The 19,793-nt window shown below is 35.3% G+C and overlaps 2 protein-coding genes across 2 annotated transcripts; both read right to left on the bottom strand.

Moving 5' to 3' along the window:
- Nucleotides 1-12,733: 12,733 nt before the first annotated feature.
- On the bottom strand, nt 12,734-13,746 carry LOC118062646 (probable 2-oxoglutarate-dependent dioxygenase AOP1.2). Its single transcript, XM_035076481.1, has 2 exons — nt 13,318-13,746; nt 12,734-13,112 (listed from the first exon to the last, which is right to left on the bottom strand). Exons 1-2 carry the CDS (start codon nt 13,689-13,691, stop codon nt 12,749-12,751), a joined length of 738 nt encoding a protein of 245 aa, XP_034932372.1. The 5' UTR covers nt 13,692-13,746; the 3' UTR covers nt 12,734-12,748.
- A 5,167-nt stretch (nt 13,747-18,913) lies between these two features.
- On the bottom strand, nt 18,914-19,564 carry LOC140954378 (uncharacterized). The gene is made up of 2 exons (XM_073403746.1): nt 19,450-19,564; nt 18,914-19,372 (listed from the first exon to the last, which is right to left on the bottom strand). Exons 1-2 carry the CDS (start codon nt 19,537-19,539, stop codon nt 18,914-18,916), a joined length of 549 nt encoding a protein of 182 aa, XP_073259847.1. The 5' UTR covers nt 19,540-19,564.
- Nucleotides 19,565-19,793: the final 229 nt, after the last annotated feature.

Below are 19,793 nucleotides of genomic sequence, written 5' to 3'. Positions count from 1 at the left end.
GACTGACGGTCGGTGGGCTTGAGGGACCGGCGTCATTAAATATGCATTCTTTTTCCTTCTTTGCTGCTGTGTGTTCGGCGGGGAAGAAAGGGGAACAGTGCCGTTCAAAACGGCACTGTTTTGAGCTTTCTTTTTTTTTTTTTTTTTGTATTTATTATTTTTTTTATGGGGACCCAAAAATGGGTTACAACAGTTGCCCCCCTCTTTACAATGCTTACGGAGCAGAGATTTGTGCATAGTAAGTGTTGTAAAGAAAAAAAAAACATTGGTCTTCCAAAACTGGTCGTCTCAAAATTTGATTGACCTAAAACTTCAACCGGACCCAAAGTCCTGTGTATGGTTGGGCTAAACTGAGATTTCTTTCGCCAATCCCCTTTAACCCGAAAAAAAAGGAAAGAATGTGAAGTGTGGTCTCATTGTAATGGGTGACCTACCCAGAAAAATGTTGGTGAGGGCTAAAAGGCGCACTTAAAATGGAGGTGAGGGCTCAAAGGCGCACTCAAAAAGAGGTAGGGTTAGAAAACGCACTACCAAAGGGATGAGGGCTCAAAGGCGCACTCAAAATGGAGGTGAGGGCTCAAAGGCGAACTCAAAATGAGGTAGGGTTAGAAAACACACTACCGAAGGGATGAGGGCTCAAAGGCGCACTCAAAATGGAGGTGAGGGCTCAAAGGCGCACTCAAAAGGAGGTAGGGTTAGAAAACGCACTACCGAAGGGATGAGGGCTCAAAGGTGCACTCAAAATGGAGGTGAGGGATCGAAGGCGCACTCAAAAGGAGGTAGGGTTAGAAAACACACTACCGAAGGGATGAGGGCTCAAAGGCGCACTCAAAATAGAGGTGAGGGCTCAAAGGCGCACTCAAAAGGAGGGGAGGGCTCAAAGGCGCACTCAAACGGAGGTAGGGTTAGAAAACGCACTACCCAAGGGATGAGGGCTCAAAGGCGCACTCAAAATGGAGGTGAGGGCTCAAAGGCGCACTCTAAATGAGGTAGGGTTAGAAAACGCACTACCGAAGGGATGAGGGCTCAAAGGCGCACTCAAAATGGAGGTGAGGGCTCAAAGGCGCGCTCAAAATGGAGGTAGGGTTAGAAAACGCACTACCGAAGCGATGAGGGCTCAAAGGCGCACTCAAAATGGAGGTGAGGGCTCAAAGGCGCACTCTAAAGGAGGTAGGGTTAGAAAACGCACTACCGAAGGGATGAGGGCTCAAAGGCGCACTCAAAATGGAGGTGAGGGCTCAAAGGCGCACTCTAAAGGAGGTAGGGTTAGAAAACGCACTACCGAAGCGATGAGGGCTCAAAGGCGCACTCAAAATGGAGGTGAGGGCTCAAAGGCGCACTCAAAATGGAGATAGGGTTAGAAAACGCACTACCGAAGTGATGAGGGCTCAAAGGCGCACTCAAAATGGAGGTGAGGGCTCAAAGGCGCACTCAAAATGGAGGTAGGGTTAGAAAACGCACTACCGAAGGGATGAGGGCTCAAAGGCGCACTCAAAATGGAGGTGAGGGCTCAAAGGCGCACTCAGAAGGAGGTAGGGTTAGAAAACGCACTACCGAAGGGATGAGGGCTCAAAGGCGCACTCAAAATGGAGGTGAGGGCTCAAAGGCGCACTCAAAAGGAGGTAGGGTTAGAAAACGCACTACCAAAGGGATGAGGGCTCAAAGGCGCACTCAAAATGGAGGTGAGGGCTCAAAGGCGCACTCAAAAGGAGGTAGGGTTAGAAAACGCACTACCGAAGGGATGAGGGCTCAAAGGCGCACTCAAAAGGAGGTGAGGGCTCAAAGGCGCACTCAAAAGGAGGTAGGGTTAGAAAACGCACTACCGAAGGGATGAGGGCTCAAAGGCGCACTCAAAATGGAGGTGAGGGCTCAAAGGCGCACTCAAACGGAGGTAGGGTTAGAAAACGCACTACCTAAGGGATGATGTTGAAACACTGATCTGTGAATGTTGCAAGAAAATGCATTATGATTGATATGCATGTATACTTACCTGAGAAATATAGGCCCCCATTTCTTCATGGTGTCTTTGTTTTCTCTCAAAAGTTGTAGTGTTGGTAGTAAACTTTGATGGCTTTTCCACTTTTGCTTACTCGGGTTACATATTGTGATCTTGACCTTTGGGAAGGGTTTGATGTCATCATACATCTTTGTCCTTCACCCCAACAAGTAGAGTTACCAATTTTGCCCGTCATTTTCCTTAGAACAGGAATCATGGAGCCAGCCCTACCATGTGTTTTTGATTGCCCCCCAGCTTGATCATGCCCCCCCAAGTGTTCAACTTGGGTTTTGTTTGGGGTGAGGATATGTGAAAGTAAGTTTGGGTTTTTTTGTACAATGAAATGTTTTCATGCAAAATTTTTGGAACTTCAAAGTTATGCCAATCACAAAAATGATTTTGATATTGGTTCAAAATAAACTTGTTCTCAAAAATTCAAGTGATTCCTATGGACAGGTTTCTTGACGTGATGAAAGCTTTTTGCTTTTGGTTTAAAGATGAAGTGACATCTGGTTGGTCACAAAAGGTTGAAATTTCAATTTGAGGGTTATTGAGAACCGAATTGATTCAAAGCATTTATTTTATTTGCATGAATAATGATTTGACCTGCACGAGAAAGCACTACCTACCTATCCAGATTGCTTGCCTTTGATCAGAAAGGGCTTGATTAGGCACGTAATGTAGGCTTGGGCTTTTGGCTATGAAGAAAATGATATATGTAGGATCAAAAGGTGTTTAAGGGACTTTAAGACTAAGGATCACAAGTGCTTATATCCCAAACTCTTTTGTTCATACATTCCTGGACCTTGTAATTGATTTGTAAAATGGTCCACGGTGCCCCCCAGTATTGGGCTTGGGCTCTTTCTCTTTATTTTTGTTTTCTTCATTTGATTTTGAGCATCATTGCATTTGCTTTGTTTTTTTGCTCAAAATTTTTGGATCCTTTGGATTTTTCTTCATGCCCCCTAGATTTGTATGGACACCTTTGATGATTGAGAATTTTCTTTTATGCCCCCCAGTATTGTTTGGGCACTTTCATTGTTTGAAGACTTTTTCATGCCCCCAAGAGTTATTTGGGCACTTTCAATCATTATGGATTTTTTTTTGCACTTGCCCCCCAGTGTAGGGGTGTGATCCTAGCCAGGGTCATTTTTTCAAGAAAATGTATTAGGCTCAAAAGGGGACTGCAAATGATATATTTCAACTTTGTGAAAGGATTATCAAAGATAGCCTTTCTTCATCTCAAATGCATGCATTTAGGATCGGTAAGCCTTGCTTTCATGCGAGTATGCAATGTGATTTCTCATTATTTATGCAAATAAAACCCAGCTTTTGGAGTCACTTCATGTTTTTTTTTTTTTTTTGGTTTTTCTAGGTGTATGGTTACCTATTTAAGGAATCACTTGAATTTTCAAAATGCATTTGTTTTGGACAAATATCAACACGATTTTTGTTTTTGTACTCACTTTGGAGGTCCCAAAAAAATATCCTTGAAAACATATGAGTTTAATGTATGGGTTTGGAAGAAAGGAAAATGCACCACAAGATTTTGGGTGCGATGGTTTCATGCTTAAAGGTTATGCTCAATGTGTTATTTGCATGAAACAACAAAAATGAAGGCATGTGATGAACACAGCAAAACACATGATTTTATTAACAAGAAAGGCTCAGTGGACAAGGAAAGTCTTGTGGAATTTTTTAGCCAAATTACCAACAAAAACTAGAATAGGTTGAAACAAAAAATCAAGTTTTTGGAGGCATGATCAAACTGAGGTAGTTATTTTGGCAGAGAAAGAACAGGCTCCATTTCGCAACAGTGATGCAATTCCCCTTCAAATTGTGTTGAGGCTCTTGATCATGTGGGCCCTCAATGTCTTCAGGTTGAGTCTTTGTTGGGGCTTGAACAAAAATGATAGGTCAATTGGAAGGACCTTCACCAGAGGCATTTCTCCATATATGCTCGAGTAAGCTAGAGGTGAGTCAAGCTTTTGTTCAGAGACTCCAACTCTTCGTGCAAATAGGCATCACGTTGAGCACGCTCTTCATCTTCCATGTTTCTTGCTCGAAGTCGGGTGTTGTAGATTTTTTTTTTTGGACCTATATTTCAATCTGACATGTATGCATGTTAAATGTATGAACATGTAATCTATATGACAAACTCGCCCTTCGAGGGGTGACATATGGTCGCAAATCTTGTATGATGAAACAAGAATCTTGATTCTTGCACAAACTCTACAATGAAAATTTTCTGAGCGACGGTTATTGTGTCAACCAAAAGTTTGGAGTTCAAGATGCTTCAAGAAGGGCTTGCTCGGATGCAAAACAATGTATACGGAGCATACATCCTAAAGGCTGGTTTTAATCTTTTTAAGTGAGACAAAAGGTAGGTTTACTATTTGGTCTCTAAAAAAAGGGACTCTCGTTGTCCCAGTGATCGCCCTCGTGGAGGCAATATGGGGGCTTGTAGGCAATGAGATGGTACGTGTACCAACCATTACCAGTCTAAGCACTCAACGAAGAGTTGGGGTTTACACAAACTTAAACCTTGACTAAAAGTCGTAAGGTAAGCTGCTAGTCCCCCTCCTAACCTGAAGCTTGTGTGTGCTTTAAAAAAAGTAACTATGTGATGCATGAGATAAATATGTATAAAAATTAAAGCGCACAACTAAATATGAACAAATATATAAAGAAAATGCATATTTAAAAATAAATACGCAAACCACAACAAAAAAACACAATCATCAGACAAAAACAAAGCTTAGTCCACAAAGTCCCCAGTGGAGTCGCCATTCTGTCGCACGTGTGCGGCGGCGCGGCGATCGTCCACCTCAACCCTTCATGAGGGTGTGGTATGTTGTCTATTTGGCATGGAAAATATGGTGAGATCGTCCTTCTTTGTCTCTAAGCTAAAAAATGGACAGGGAGTCGCCACCTAGTATTCTGGTTACTAGGAACCTTAACTGGTCTTTAGAGATCGGGTACGGAGACTGGTTGCGTAAAGGGAAGTTATTAGCACCCCAACTACGCCCTACCTAAGGTAGGCTGCATTGTTTTGTCTAATAAAATCTAAGTCATGTTATGGTTTCCTATTGTCTAAAATATGCATTACATGTAATGTCATACCCCGGGTTCTATTGTTCAAACAAAAAAAATTAAATATCTGGAATACGCATTACGTGTAATGTCATACCCCAGGTTCTATTGCCCAAAAAAAAACATTAAATATCCGGAATATGCATTACGTGTAAAGTCATACCCCGGATACTAAGAGACAAACAAAGTAAAATTTTTGTTGTTTTTGAAATATTGGCCAATATTCTCTTGACTTTAATAAACTGGTTATTAAAGCCAAAATGCATGCTAAAATATTTTTTTTGGTGTATGAAAAATACAATATGAATTTTTTAGCTTTGAGACACTTGGCCGTATGCACAAAAACATTTTTTTCTCTTTTTTTTAATTTTTTTGTATTTTTGGAAGTTTTTTTTTTTTACGAAAACCGGGTATTTAAAAATCAGATTTTTGTATTTTTAACAACATAAAAAAAATACCACCAAATATTAATCAAAATGACATAAAAATTACATGGAAAAATAAAATGCTGAAAAAAAATATTTTTTTTTGAAATGGGCCGGATCAGGCCCAAATATATGGGCTGGGCCGAACCTGGCCCAAAGAATGGGTTAGCTACTGTGCACATAGTAACCGGGTTACTGTGTGCACAGTAACCAGAGAATTAATCTGCAGGTTACTGTGCACATGCACAGTAACCGTGAATTAATTAGCGAGTTACTGTGCACAGCACAGTAACTCGCTAATTAATCTTCATCTGCTGCAGAATGTAAACGTTCTGCATGCAGATGAAGCTCAACCAAAAAAAACGACGGGCAAGGCTACCTGGAGCGGTGGTGATGTTGGCAGCAACTGATGTGGCAGGGGTGACGGCGGCGGAACTGGCTGTTCGCGGTGGCCGGCGGTGCTGTTTTCCTCTCTCTCTCTCCTCTGTTTTACTATCTTCTCTGCTTCTTCTTCTTCTTCGCTCTCCCTTCTGTTCCCCCTTCTGTTTCCTCTCTTCTCCCTCCTCTCTTTTTCTGTCTCTCCCTTCTCCCCTCTATTTATAGAGCCCGTGAGCATGTTTTTTTCATTGTGGAGCCAAGGAACAGGTCATGCGGCGGCTGGTCGGGCGCGGCTGTCCAGGCGTGCCTCCCTTAGTTTCGGCGGTGCGGTAGGTGGTCGGCCAATGTCTTCGGTCGGTGGGCTAGAGGGACTGACGGTCGGTGGGCTTGAGGGACCGGCGTCATTAAATATGCATTCTTTTTCCTTCTTTGCTGCTGTGTGTTCGGCGGGGAAGAAAGGGGAACAGTGCCGTTCAAAACGGCACTGTTTTGAGCTTTTTTTTTTTTTTTTTTTTTTGTATTTATTATTTTTTTTATGGGGACCCAAAAATGGGTTTACAACAGTGTAAGTGGTTTTTACAACAATGTCAACCTTTTCAAGCCTATTAGGATGCTCCTTGAAGGTTCCTATCTTCTTAACATCCTGTTGTTTGACAAGGGAACAATTCATATTGGGGGGTTTAAGTTTGACCCCTTTTCTACGGATCTAAAAGGAGCTTCTACGAGTAATCAGGGCGTTCTCCACTCTTATATGGCTCTCAATCATCTACTTGACCCTTAGACAAGTTATGTCCTGTAGCGGGTGGAACTGTTTCCACAAATCTTTACTTCTAACCCCCTTGATCAAAGCCTCATGGGCTATGGGTTCCAATATGTCTTCCATTTTAAGCATTTATTCATTAAATCTCTTTAGATATACTTGGGTGGACTTCTTCTCACCTTGAGTAACCCCAGATAACTCTGTGGAGCTTTTGTTCATGGAAATGCTGGTGCTAAAGCATGCTACAAGCTTAGCACATAGATCCTGAAAGCTTAGGATAGACCTTGATTTCAGGTTGTTGTAACATATCGTCACATTCCCTCTGAATGTAGTGGGCAATATCTTACACATGATGTTATTATCATGGATGACCAACTCAAGACTCCCCCTCATATTCTGGATATGCCCTTAGGGGTTTCTAAGTCTATCATAACTATGTAGGTTCATCTTTGCAGATAGATACTTTTTCAGGACTTTGGTTTCGAGGACTCTCTTGGACATAAAAGAACCTTCCACTTGATGTTAATGGATAAGATGGTAATGTCGAGAGTCTCCTTAACCCTTCTTCTAGTCTGTTTTTGGTGTAAGTCAGATGAATTAAAGGAATCTAGCCTATAACAATAGGAGTGATGACTTATTTCTCTCCCATGGTGACTAATATAGGCTTTACGAGATTATTCACTTTGTAGTGGTACTGTGGGATGATATGAACGTTCTCATGTTAGACTACAAGATTGGCATCTCAACAGTTCTTTCATTTTCTATCCATACTCCTCTATATAGCTGAGGCGTCTCTAGGCAACAAGGGTCTTTTGTGGCTAAGGTGGTAAGATGTGTGTTGGGACATAGTGAGCTGGTTGAGAATGAGTAGGCATTTTTCCTCTCAATCTAATGACTTCTTTAGAGAGCAAATGTATTTGCTTAGTAATCTTCTCGATTTGAGGTTGGGCAGATGTACCAACAACAATATTAGCATCTCTGATATGCCTTAGTGTATATGGATCTGCCATGTTAGTGTAATGGATGGAATAGTACGTCAAAGCTTAGCTTTCTATTGCAGAAGTAAATAGCTTTTGTAAGATTTCCCACAAACAACGCAAACTGATGAGGCTACAAAAATCACAGGGAATATTCTAGAAGGAATTATTCCTCAAGACCCTTGTAAATCATGCACAATATGTTCTACAACCTTCACTTCCAAACTACATTGACTTCTTCTTTAATGGATTTCTTTAGAGGTTGTAAATCTTCTATTGAGTCAATGCCTGTACAATGTCCCTTAGAGATCCATTGGGGTGTTGATAGGGGACCCTTTAAAGATCAAGTCAGTACAAGGTATTTTTATGTGGTAAAAAGACATTAATAAAGGTATTAGTGAGCTTTTATAAAGATAGAGAAGAAGAAGATAAAGAAAATGTAGAAGTTAGGGAAGAAGAATGAATGTGTTTGTCTAAGAGCATAAGGTTTCAAACTTTTTTTTTTGTACTCAAGCTTCCTTTTATATTACTTTTCTTGACTTGTTACATACGATATATGAGGGATATATATGTAATTTCATAATAATATTATTCTACTAGTTATGCCATCACATCTCATTAATATAAGTATGGACTGCTTGTTCATAATTAATGGGATGTGATGGATATCATAATTATTAGCTCAGACCCAGAGTAAGGGAGGCTTGGTGTGGGGTTACTTTTTAACTATACGTTGAACTCAAGTGTGGTGGGGTTTAGCAATAGACTGAACCTAAGAAGAGCTGGGTTCAATTGTACGCTAAACTCAAGAGGAGTTGGGATCAACTTGTACGCTGAACCAGGAGTTGGGTTAAGCTTATATGTCAAACCCAAGTATAGTCGGGCGCGAACATGTCTTGACCGAACATGGAGTGGGATGCCGATGTCTCGAAGCCCAACGTGATATAACAATTTTTTTGCTCTACAGTTGTAAATTATACATCTACTAAAACAATTTGTTTTTTACCGAAGAAATTGTACAATTGAAATTTTCTCCTCCTTTTTATACTCTAATGATACCAAATCTGTAATTTTCAGTTTTTTAAACCTTTTTTTTTAATAACACTATATATATATATATATATATATATATATATATATATATATATATATATATTCTCTTTAAAATTGTTTTTTTTTATCTATCATTTTACACCTGGTTTATTTATCACTAGTTTTTCTTTTTATCTTCTTTTTTTTTTTTGTAATATTTTTTTAGTTTTTTATTTTTTTGAAAAAAAATATTATTTTTTATTCTTTACACTTGTAATACTTATCACCCTACAATTGGCTTCTTTTATACCATTTCTTTTATTTTTATCTTTATTTTTTTGAATTTTTTTATCTTTACATTTTTTTGGAAAATTATTATACAAAAACTAAGAAAATGGTGTTTCAAAGTAGCAATTACAACTTTATTTTATTTTTATACTACATAAAAAATAAAATTGAGATCTTACATATTTTTAATAAAATATATAATCTTCACTTTTATTATATATAAACATTAGTTTTTTAATTCACGATTATATTTTATATTTTTTTGTCATGAATCACTTTAAAAACACATGTACACTTCCGTCTTTACTATTTGATTCAGTCAGCTGTATGAAATGATTGTGAATTTATTTGCATTTAAAAAAAAATATTTAATATGCAGCTAGATAGTTAAATAGACATATATATTTTTTTTTGTATTTATTAACCTATATAATTCTAGATATATTTAATTAAATGTATATATAAATTTCTTGATTTATAATCAGAATTTTTGGTGTTGCAGGAAACATCTTCGTTAATAACACTTCTTTCTATAAAGTACTGTAAGCTGCAGTTGCTGCAGTTACTTTTACTAGCGTCTCTTCTTCTTTATTTTCATTGCCATGAATTCTGAAAGTGGTTTGTGATATGCAGGATCAGTTCACAACACAGAGCTCGTATGGACGCCGCCGCTGAACCTGAAGTCTTCTGCTGATTGATTGCGACCATTTCTGCTAATGGATTCTAATATTTCAAATGCCAGAAATATTTGAAAGAGAAAAGGAAAGCAAGATGTTCATGAGCATGCCAGATATGAACACGAAGGTACATATATCTTAATAATTCTTATAAGAAAAGGATTTTTTTTATTGAAAATTACATAGCTAATAGAACCAACTTGTATTATCATTCATCCTTGTAAATCTTAATAATTAAATAAATATTAAAATAAAAATAAATATGCTATAAAATTATAAAATAACATCCTGCATTAGGCACCTTCATTTTAGAAGAACTCTTCCTTAAGTTCACAATAAAAAATCAACTATTTCACTCCAAATAAATAAATACATGCTTCAAAGATAGATAATATTATAGTTGGTTTATTCACAAAGTAGTATGCTTTTTATATATTAACTTCAAAATATAATATATATTTTTTTATGATATGTTATCTATTATTATTTTTAATTTTAGACCAGGCTTGTTGGTCCATCCTTGTAGCCAAAACTTATCTTTTTTTTTTTTTTTTAGAGTAGGCTTGTTGGTCCATCCTTCTAGCCAAAACAGTACACTTGACTTATTTTTTTAAAAAACAATCTTCCCTTAATTTCTTTTATTTGATTGTTTTTTTATACATTTAATAATAATACTATATTTAAAAACATTTATTAGAATTATATTTCAATCATTATCCTATTATAACATAATTTATAAATAATATTAAACATTTTTATGATAATATTTATTGCACGTATGCGGCGTTGCGGCGAAAACATCCATCCTCAAATTTGGTATTATCTAAAAATGTGTGGAATATGGAGAGAGACAAGGAATTCTTGTCTTTTATGAGTGGAAAAAATGGAATGGAAGTCGCCATCTAGTATTTGGTCATTAGAAACCCTAACTGGTCTCAAAGATCTAGTACGAGGACTGGTTGTGTAAAGGGAAGGTTTTAACACCCCAAATACGCCCTACCTAAGGTAGGCTGCATTGTTTAATTGTCTGATAAAATTTAAGGTCTTGTTGTGTTTTCTAGTTGTTGGTCTGTCTATGGTTTAAGAAAAAGTTCTCTTCGGTAAAGAGATTTTTATCTTATCGGGTAAAACTTAACTGTTCTAATGTCAAAAAAAAAATTAATTAATATCTGGAATACGTCTTACGTATAAGATCATAACCCTAGATATTAAAAGAAAACAAAATAATTTTTTTTTTTTTTGAAATTTTTGAAATATTGGTCTAGTTTTCGTGACTTTAATAAACTCGTTATTAAAACCAAAATGCATGCTAATATAATTTTTTTAAAATTTTCTTGTATAAAAATATGATATGATTTTTATATATATATTTTTGAAAGACTAGGTCGTAGCATGAAAAATAAATTTTTTGATGTTTTTGATGAAAATCGAATATTTTAATACCGAATTTGTATCTTTACAGTATAAAAATACAAATCGTTATTTATTAAAATACCATATATATAAAAAACTTGCAAAAAACTCATAGATTTTATTTTTTATTATTATTTTATTTATTTTATTATTTTTTGGGTGCTGGGCCCAGCCCAAACCATGTGGCTGGGCTGGACCTAGCCAGCCTACATAGCTGGGCTGGGCCGAGCCAGTCCAGCCTGGTCACTGGCCCATGCCAGTGACCAGCCCTTCCTCACATGCACGTGTATTACGCGTGCATGAACAGTGCAGAGGTAATTAAATTACCTCCGCACTGTTCATCCCCTTCCCAGTGCATAACGTGGAAACAGAGCATACTAAATGGTGGTCTCAGGTGTCGGTTTCGGCGTGATTTTCTTTCTGTATTTTACATAATACCATGCATCATCTCATTTTTTTGCAGCGAAACGAAGAAGGTTATCGAACATACCTGGTTTTGTGAAGACGAAGACGATGGTGGTGCTGTGTTCCTTGCTTCACCGTGTCTTGTGCTTCCGTCCAGCTTGCTTCTTTCTCTCCTTCCTCTTCTCTCCCTTGTGCTTGCTCACTCTTTCTCCACTCTCTCACTTTTCTTACGTTCTCCTCAGCTGTCTCACTCTTGTTTTTCTTCACTGTAGCCTCTCTTCTCTGCCTCCTCTCTCTCTGTTTCCTCCTCCCGCGTTCGGTTTTTCTTCTGGCTTTTATAGCCGGAGGATGGGAATGTTTTTGGTAACCAGCGTGCATCACGGTGGTGAGGGTTGTCAGCCGTGATTCGCTCCCTTCTTGATTTGGAAACGGCTCCATTATTGCTGCCAACGTCTCCTTCCTTAATTATCAAAGAAACACCAGCTGTTTGCAGGCGATGACATGGTGAAACAGCGCCGCTTGGTTTCTTTTGATTCAGCATTGAATTTTCTTGGAGCTTTGTGAACATCTTTTCTTTTAAAAAAAAATCCTTGAATTCTAATTGGATCCCTCAATGTTAGCGAATCCTTTTCTAGTTTGATATGTTGATCATGTCTCATATTTTTTTCAATAAGTCTCTAATTGACCATTTTCAAACATAATTATGCAATTAAAACTTTTTGGCCAAATCAAAAGTACATTTAAAATTATAATTTGACCCCAATAAAGACTTTAATTTTTTCCAATAAAAGCAGTTTTTTAAATTGACTTAAAAAATCAATTTTTCTTTGCAAGTCAAACCCAAATTTATAAATTCAATTTAAACCTTGAATATAATTTGAGTCTATTTCTGGATTTTGAACTTGATTTTTCTTTCTTTCAAAAAATTGAATTTTTCACTCAAAAGCTCCATCAGTAAAAATCAAACTTGAATTTTTTTTTTGTATTTTTTCCTAAACCAATTTTGATCTTTCTTCAACATTCCCAATATCATTTCTTACTTCTATTATTTATTTTTTATTCTTCTGAATATATTATATTATTTTTATTTTTTATTTTTATTTTTCTTGATTTTTGTGTTTTTAAGAAACATGATTTTAACTGTATTTTCAAATATTGTAAAAGTCTAACAACAACAAATTAATAAAGTGAGATACAAATAAATATTACAAAAAACTTGATATTAATCGGTGTGACATGTTGTGTTTGATCAATAATTTAAAGTCTAAAGGATCATATATAATTATATATTTATTTTTGAAGAATCATTTTTTGAAAAAAGAAAGGGAAGGTGAGAAGGAACTTACATAAAGAGAATCTCCAATCATGACAATAAAAGAGTCTGGTGTGGGTTTGAGATCGATCCAGCAACCATCTTTGGTTTGTAATTCTAGCCCATCAACTTGATTTTGGTATAAAATGGTCACAATGTTCTTATCAGTGTGAGAAGTTAATCCAAGTTTTGTCTCAGTTGTCTGGGGCCCTTTATATTTCATGACCCTGAGAAGGTAGTTGGTAGAGTTCATGTGTTCGTCGAAGTATTTCTCGAGTCCCAGACTCTCGACAATCATCCTTCGAACTATTTGATCTAATTCCGACACTTGCTCCGAGAAGGACAGAACAGTATTGCTAGCAAAAGAGGTTGACTAATTAGTAAGAAAACTGTGCGAAAACATATGATTTCAGATGAAAAGGATACACATTACTCGGAAACATGTTTTCAAGATCAAACAACCAGTGCAATCAAGCATTTTTTTTTTTTTAAAAAAAAAATTGAAATCTAGTAGTTATGCACAAGGTAAATGTCAGAAAAAAGAGCAGAGAATGGGTAAACCTAAAACTTTGATTTCCTTGCGGCCACAAGATGTTGGTCATGCTCTCAACTTCTTCAGCTATGTTGGCATCATCAATACCCATGCTCTCGAATAGTGGCACCTGAGGGTACTGTCCAACATAGCCATGGTAAGGTTTCTTAGAAGCATTGCGCATTTTGGTTTGCAAAGGGAGATCAAAGAGCTCTTCAACTGCACCAACTATAGCCTTTCGACTCTCTGCAGGAATTTTGTCAAATAAGGCCTCGAAGCAGCCATACTCTTCAAGCGCTTTACGAACTTGCAATTTCACCAAGTCCCACTCGGCAGCGCCTGGATTTTGACCTAGATTTGAGAAATCTATGATTGGAAGCTTGAGAGGAGTCTCAGAGCCCATTTCTTTTTTCCTTCTTTGCTGAAGAGTTGAGAGATAAATTATGAAGAAGAATGCTTTTGTTGATCTATTCAGTTTCCCTCGCTATGCCTATTTATAGACAGCTCGCCATGAACTGTTTCTTTGTCTAACATTCGTCTTTTGTTATTCTCCTTTTTATTTTGGGTCTCAATAATTGCGTGCTCAAGTATGGGATCATGAACACGTCACCAACTGCAAATGAGAACTAAATATGACAAAACATCATATTTGGTGCCACATGACTTTTTAATTCAAAGCACCAACGAAATATTCTAATATCCCTGTTTGCAGGTAAAATTAAAGCATTACAATATGCGTAAGTCTCCAATTTCTTAAAAATATACGTAGTAATGGTGATGAAGTATATGAAGCTTGAGTGATTTGGTTGGATGGTGAAGGGATGTTGTCTCTTTAACCATCAGCATTTAAATTTTAAGTTTGGTTATGAGAGATAAGATTCTCATATATATATATATATATATATATATATAACTATTAGAGGTTGATTTGGTGATTAAAAATATTTATTTTATTTTCTTTTTATTACTACCACAAAATTATTAATCACCAACATAATATTTTTCATCTAAATTTTTTGATGATAATAGCGACATAATATATCTATCAAAAATTTCCAATTTAATAACCAATGAAATATATTTAGTCTGTAATTACTAATATAATCATCAACAAACTAAAAATAATAATAAAAAATAATAATATTATTTTAGTGATTTTATCGGTAAAATGACACATCATTAATTATTTGCTAATAGCTTATCGATGATATTTTTTTGTCATAATATTGTGTCAAAAATTCTATTGGCAAACTTAAAAATATTATAATTGACACAAACCCTATCCTCTTCTTCTTCTTTAATTGCAAATCAAAATAGTAGCCGCTCCCCCTATTTTGTCATAAATCTAGGTCTTATCATCACAAATTCGACCACCCAATACTTTTTAGTGTCAACAACATTTTCATGGTGCATTTTTTTTCTAAATATTCCCTACATTAAGTAAGCAAACCTACCCATTTAGGTTTTAAGTTAATATATTGATTTTTTTTAGTATTTGTTTTGTGGTTTGCTTGTATATTTAAGTGTTTTACAATCTTTTGATAGAAAATTAAAGTTTGATTTGTATGTTAGGATTTGTTTGGGATTTGTGAAAATTTGAATTTGTTTGTAATTTGATAAAATTGATTTTAATTTTGTAACTCAGATGTGTTAAATTGAAAGAAATTATTAGTTATATAATGGGTAATAATCATATTTTGTCAATTTTAATTATTGTTATGTTGGAAATTTTGGGGAAATTGATTTTTTTATAGAATTGAATTGAACAAATGATAGATAATTAGTTGGTTACAGATAACTTGTTGTTAATTGGATTTATTTAGTTACTATTTTGACGCTCATTACATTTTTATACAAAAATAATAATTGATTATTAGATTGTGAATTCACTTTTAAATACCAAAGTTGAATTTTGAATTTATTGTTACATTATTAATAAATATTGTCATCATTATTCTATAGAGGTTTCCTAAGTAATGGATGATAACATCATTAAATTAGAAAAAAAATTAATTTTACTTGAAAAAAATAGACTTAAAGAGAACTTCTATGTTGTAAGATCCTATGCAATTGTTACATATTAAAAATTGAGATGCTTCTCAATCACTATTAGATTGCAAATGTTATTTATATCTCTAAAGATAGGTAAACACGTGACATGATATCATTCACATGATGGAGTCATGGGGCATTCTTTCGAAGGTGAAGCTTGTAAGCAATTTAATATGGTGCATCCTTAGTTTTCAATTAAACTATAAAATGTATGTCTTGGTTTGTGTACAAATAGATTCAATCTATTTGGATCCTTTATTGCACCCTATTCTTATAAGCTGATCATACTAATAATTTATAACTTGCCTCTAGAGATGTGTATAAGGTTAGAATTAATGTTTTTATTTATAGTTATACTCGATACTTATAGTCCAGGTAAGAATATAGATGTGGAAGAGAAGAGCCAAGTCAAATAACTTTCTGGTGTAGAGAAACTTAAAACCTCCCCACACCATTGAGAGTAATTGGGAGGGATATCTAGAGTTCATGACATCAGAAGGTTTTAAGAAACGGTCACATAGTGGATCCTTTATTGGTTGAACAACGAATTGATACTTTGATGGCTAAAATAAAGGCAAAATATGAAGAATGAGGTAGGAAGCAATTAGAGGAGATGATGAAGCAGATGATGACATACTTGTCCAATCATTTTCCTTTCCTTTACGGATCTTCATGAGATTTTCCTCCCCATCCCCCTCCCCCTCTCCCTCTATATACAACTTCTTTTTAATGTATAAAAACATTTGTAATTTATTTTTAAAGTTAAATCAATAATATTAAATGTGTTCTTCGATTTAAATTTTTTATTTAATGTCAATTTTTTTCATAGCATTTTTTTTCAAAAAATTACTAAAACATTGATGAAATCACTAATGAACATAACAATTATATCAGTTTGTCCGTCGGTAAAACATACTCATTTCCCTTGTAGAATTACTGAGAATTGTTAACTGTTTTGATATAGAGTGATACATTCATTGACAAAACATGGTTGTCAGTGATTTTGTCAGTGAATCTATCTTTTACACAATATATGACCAATGATAATTCAAGATTAGCCAGTACTCTTTCCCTTATCAAGAGCTTACTGATATAAAATCCTTGACGAGACATTAGCAGACGACACTTTTTTCTTGGTAAATTCATTGGTGATCTTTGTACCAATAATATACCGCTTTTATATTGACAAATATTCTGCTAGTGGAAATCAATATTTTGGTGTTATTTTTTTTAACTTTCTAGTTTTAAATTCTTAGTTTAGTACCGAGAAGAATTTATTAAATGATGAAGGAGTACCTTTAAAATCATGTGAAAAATTTAATCTCAATTAACACACAAATTTGTTTGAGGATTTGACAGCCCATTTCCCTCAAAAGCTAAGGATATGACTTGCTTTTTTGCTTTGACAAGTCAAGCATTATAACAAATCATAATTTAGTGTAACTTTAAGAGAAGAGTGGAGACTTGCTTTTTTAGCTTTTAAATAGGGAGATAAATGGGGCTGTGTTGATGAGAAAGTTTATGAATTGATGATGTAGGTTTTGGGTAATCATTGTTTTTGGGCACGGTGTACTTGGAGGAACTTCAAAATTCATTCTTAATTTCATCATTATTGACTATTGCAGCCTAAGCAGATTAATTTCATATTATATTTTTACATATAAAATATTTTTTTTCATGGTTGAGAATAGAAGCTTCATAATTTTATGAAAAATTTAGGTTTGAGTTGTGGATTATAGGGTGGAGAAAGGGAGGAGGGTGACAACTAGGGTTTTTTTTTTTTTAAAAAAAAAATTAATAACAAAATTGTAATATTTAATATAAAGATTTCTTAATTATTAAATTGAAATATAATGATAATTCTATAAATGTTTTGAACTTCTTGTTGATATGTTTTTTGGTGAGAATTTAAAGGGTTATATAATTTTAAAGATTATTTTGATCTTGAATGTAAACTGTAACTTCTAAAAGAATAAAAACAAAATAAAAAAAATCAACTAAATTATAGGAATGTAAATGTAATTCTCTCATTGTTTTCTTGAGAAAAATGGCTCAAAAGGTACTAGTAATTTGAAAAAGGAAAAACATTAATCATGGGGTATATTAAACAATGAGGTATTTTTATCATGATAAATGTTTCAGCCATAGTAATAAAATCTAAATTGGTTCAACTGGTTAATTTGAGACTCAACCAACCTATAAATTAGATTTATCTGAGCTAAAACAAATAGAAAGGACTCATCAAAAACCCGAGTAGACCTGCAACCTTGTCTACTCAATGTAAGACCTTATTTTCAACTTGTTGATTTTTTAGTTTCAAAAAAATAAATCAAAATAATGTTGTTTTAATCATTTCAAAAAAATAATTTCTTGGGGTCAATCTAGATTGACCATCCAAATCCATAATTCAGGTCTTATTCTGAGTAACCTTTCTTGTCAGGTTTTATTATAGTTTCAAGACAAAGTTTAAGCTTTTATATATAATTAAAAATTATTAAAGAGTAATACCAAAGAAACAAATCTTCATATAAATGGTCTTTACAAATACATGTAGCCACTGTTTTTTTTTTTTTTTTCATAGTATACTAATTATTTAAAATTCACAGGATTCACATTTTGTAATTTTTAAATTGACTCGTCAATTTGTATAAAAGTTTAATATGATAAATCTGAATTTGGACCCTCTAATGTTCTCTTAGTAGCATGATTGGTCATGTTTCAAATCTAAACACTGATTTTGAATTCAATAATATAAATTAGGTGAGAGAAATAAAATAATAAAGAGTAAAATTGTTGCCATTTTCTTTATGCACTAAATCATGTCCATTCAATTTAAATTCAATGATTTAGATTTAACAAACATTACAATCATTTTCTGAACATATTTATGAGAGGATCACGATCCAAAAGATTTCAAATTTAAATTGATTTTCCACTACAAGATTTCACAGTTTTACCGACGGAAATATTCCGTCGGTGTGTGATAGAACTTTTGTCGGTAAAGTATTTACCGACTATATTACCGACAGAATACTCCCGTCAGAATACCTTTTGTCGGTGATTCCACATTCCGTCGCTATATCGGTCGGAAATACAAAAAAAACTTTTACCGACGGGTTTACCGACGGACCGTGCGCGCCAAAAAAAAAAGTTTCCCGCTTGGCATATATCGACGAAATATTTTCCGTCGGTGTTATAAAAATACCGACGGACGAACTCCGTCTGGAAAAGTGTCGGTGATATTTTATACCGACCGAATATGTCCGTCGGTAAATACGTCGGTAAATTTATACCGACGGATTTGTTCCGTCGGTGATGGTCGGTGACGGTGGCAGGCACTGTCGAATTCCGACGGAGTTTTTCCGTCGGTAAATCCCTGTGTAATTTTTTTTTTAATTTTTTTTAATTATTTTGAAAAAATAATATAAATTAATGGTAATACAAACCAATTATGCAAATAAAATTTATATTAAGCAACAAAAAACTCAAAGTGAAATAATATTCATTACAAAATGAATGTGTTTCAAAAAAACATTAAACAAAATTTTAAATGTAAATAATGTTTATTAAAAATTAATATAAAGGTGGAGGAGGAGGAGGAGGAGGAGGAGGATGGGGGTTAGGCGGCCAAAAATGATTAGGCTCACATGTTCCACCTTGTGTCATGTTCATGACCATTTGCCGAAGCTCTTCATAGGCCGCTCTTTGTTGTTCAGACTCTGCTCTGTGTTGTTCGTTCGCCAATCTTTGCTCTTCTTTGAGTTGTGTGTATGCCTCTGATAGGTGGTCGCACCTTTGCTGCAAGGCCACAAACTCCTTAGATTGGGAGCTCGATACAGATTGGGAGCTCCCAGCGGTTGAAGCAGTACCGGTCGACCGCAAGTTGGCCGTGGTAGTGTTGGAGAGCCCGTAAACTCGATTTTTATCGGGTCCACCTGACGATCCAGCCTCCATCCACAAATCCGGATCGAATTCCGGATGGGTCGATGGATCGTCCCCGTATCTCTCCCTCAACCGATTATTATAGGTCTCCTGAAAAAAAAAATCATCATATTCAATTCAATAAACATAATAATAACTTACAAAATAAAATGGTTGAACAAACATACCACAAAATGTTGAGCACGGTTGTCAACGAACTGTTGCGTCCCCTTTTGGCGGTCATGACTTCGCACGTGCGTCTCCACAAACAGCTCCATAGGGCTCGGCTGACATCCAAGAGACGTAGCCTATAATGAAAAAAATGTATTAACAACAAATTAATTGAACGATATATTTCATTTAAATTAATCTTACCATCCGTTTCGCATGTGCAGAAAACGGAACGGAGCCGCCGGTGTGCGTTGTCACCGAGCCATGAATTGGCCGATTCCGGTTGCCAGCACCGGACTGTGAGCGTCGAGTAAACCGCTCAGACGTCACGTGCTGAAGATAGTGCGGCCATATATCTTTC

The sequence above is a fragment of the Populus alba genome, chromosome 1 (assembly GCF_005239225.2).
Source record: "Populus alba chromosome 1, ASM523922v2, whole genome shotgun sequence".
In the NCBI taxonomy this organism is placed as follows: Eukaryota; Viridiplantae; Streptophyta; class Magnoliopsida; order Malpighiales; family Salicaceae; genus Populus; species Populus alba.
Note: the sequence above shows the minus strand (reverse complement) of the source record. Positions and strands in the feature narration are given on the sequence as shown.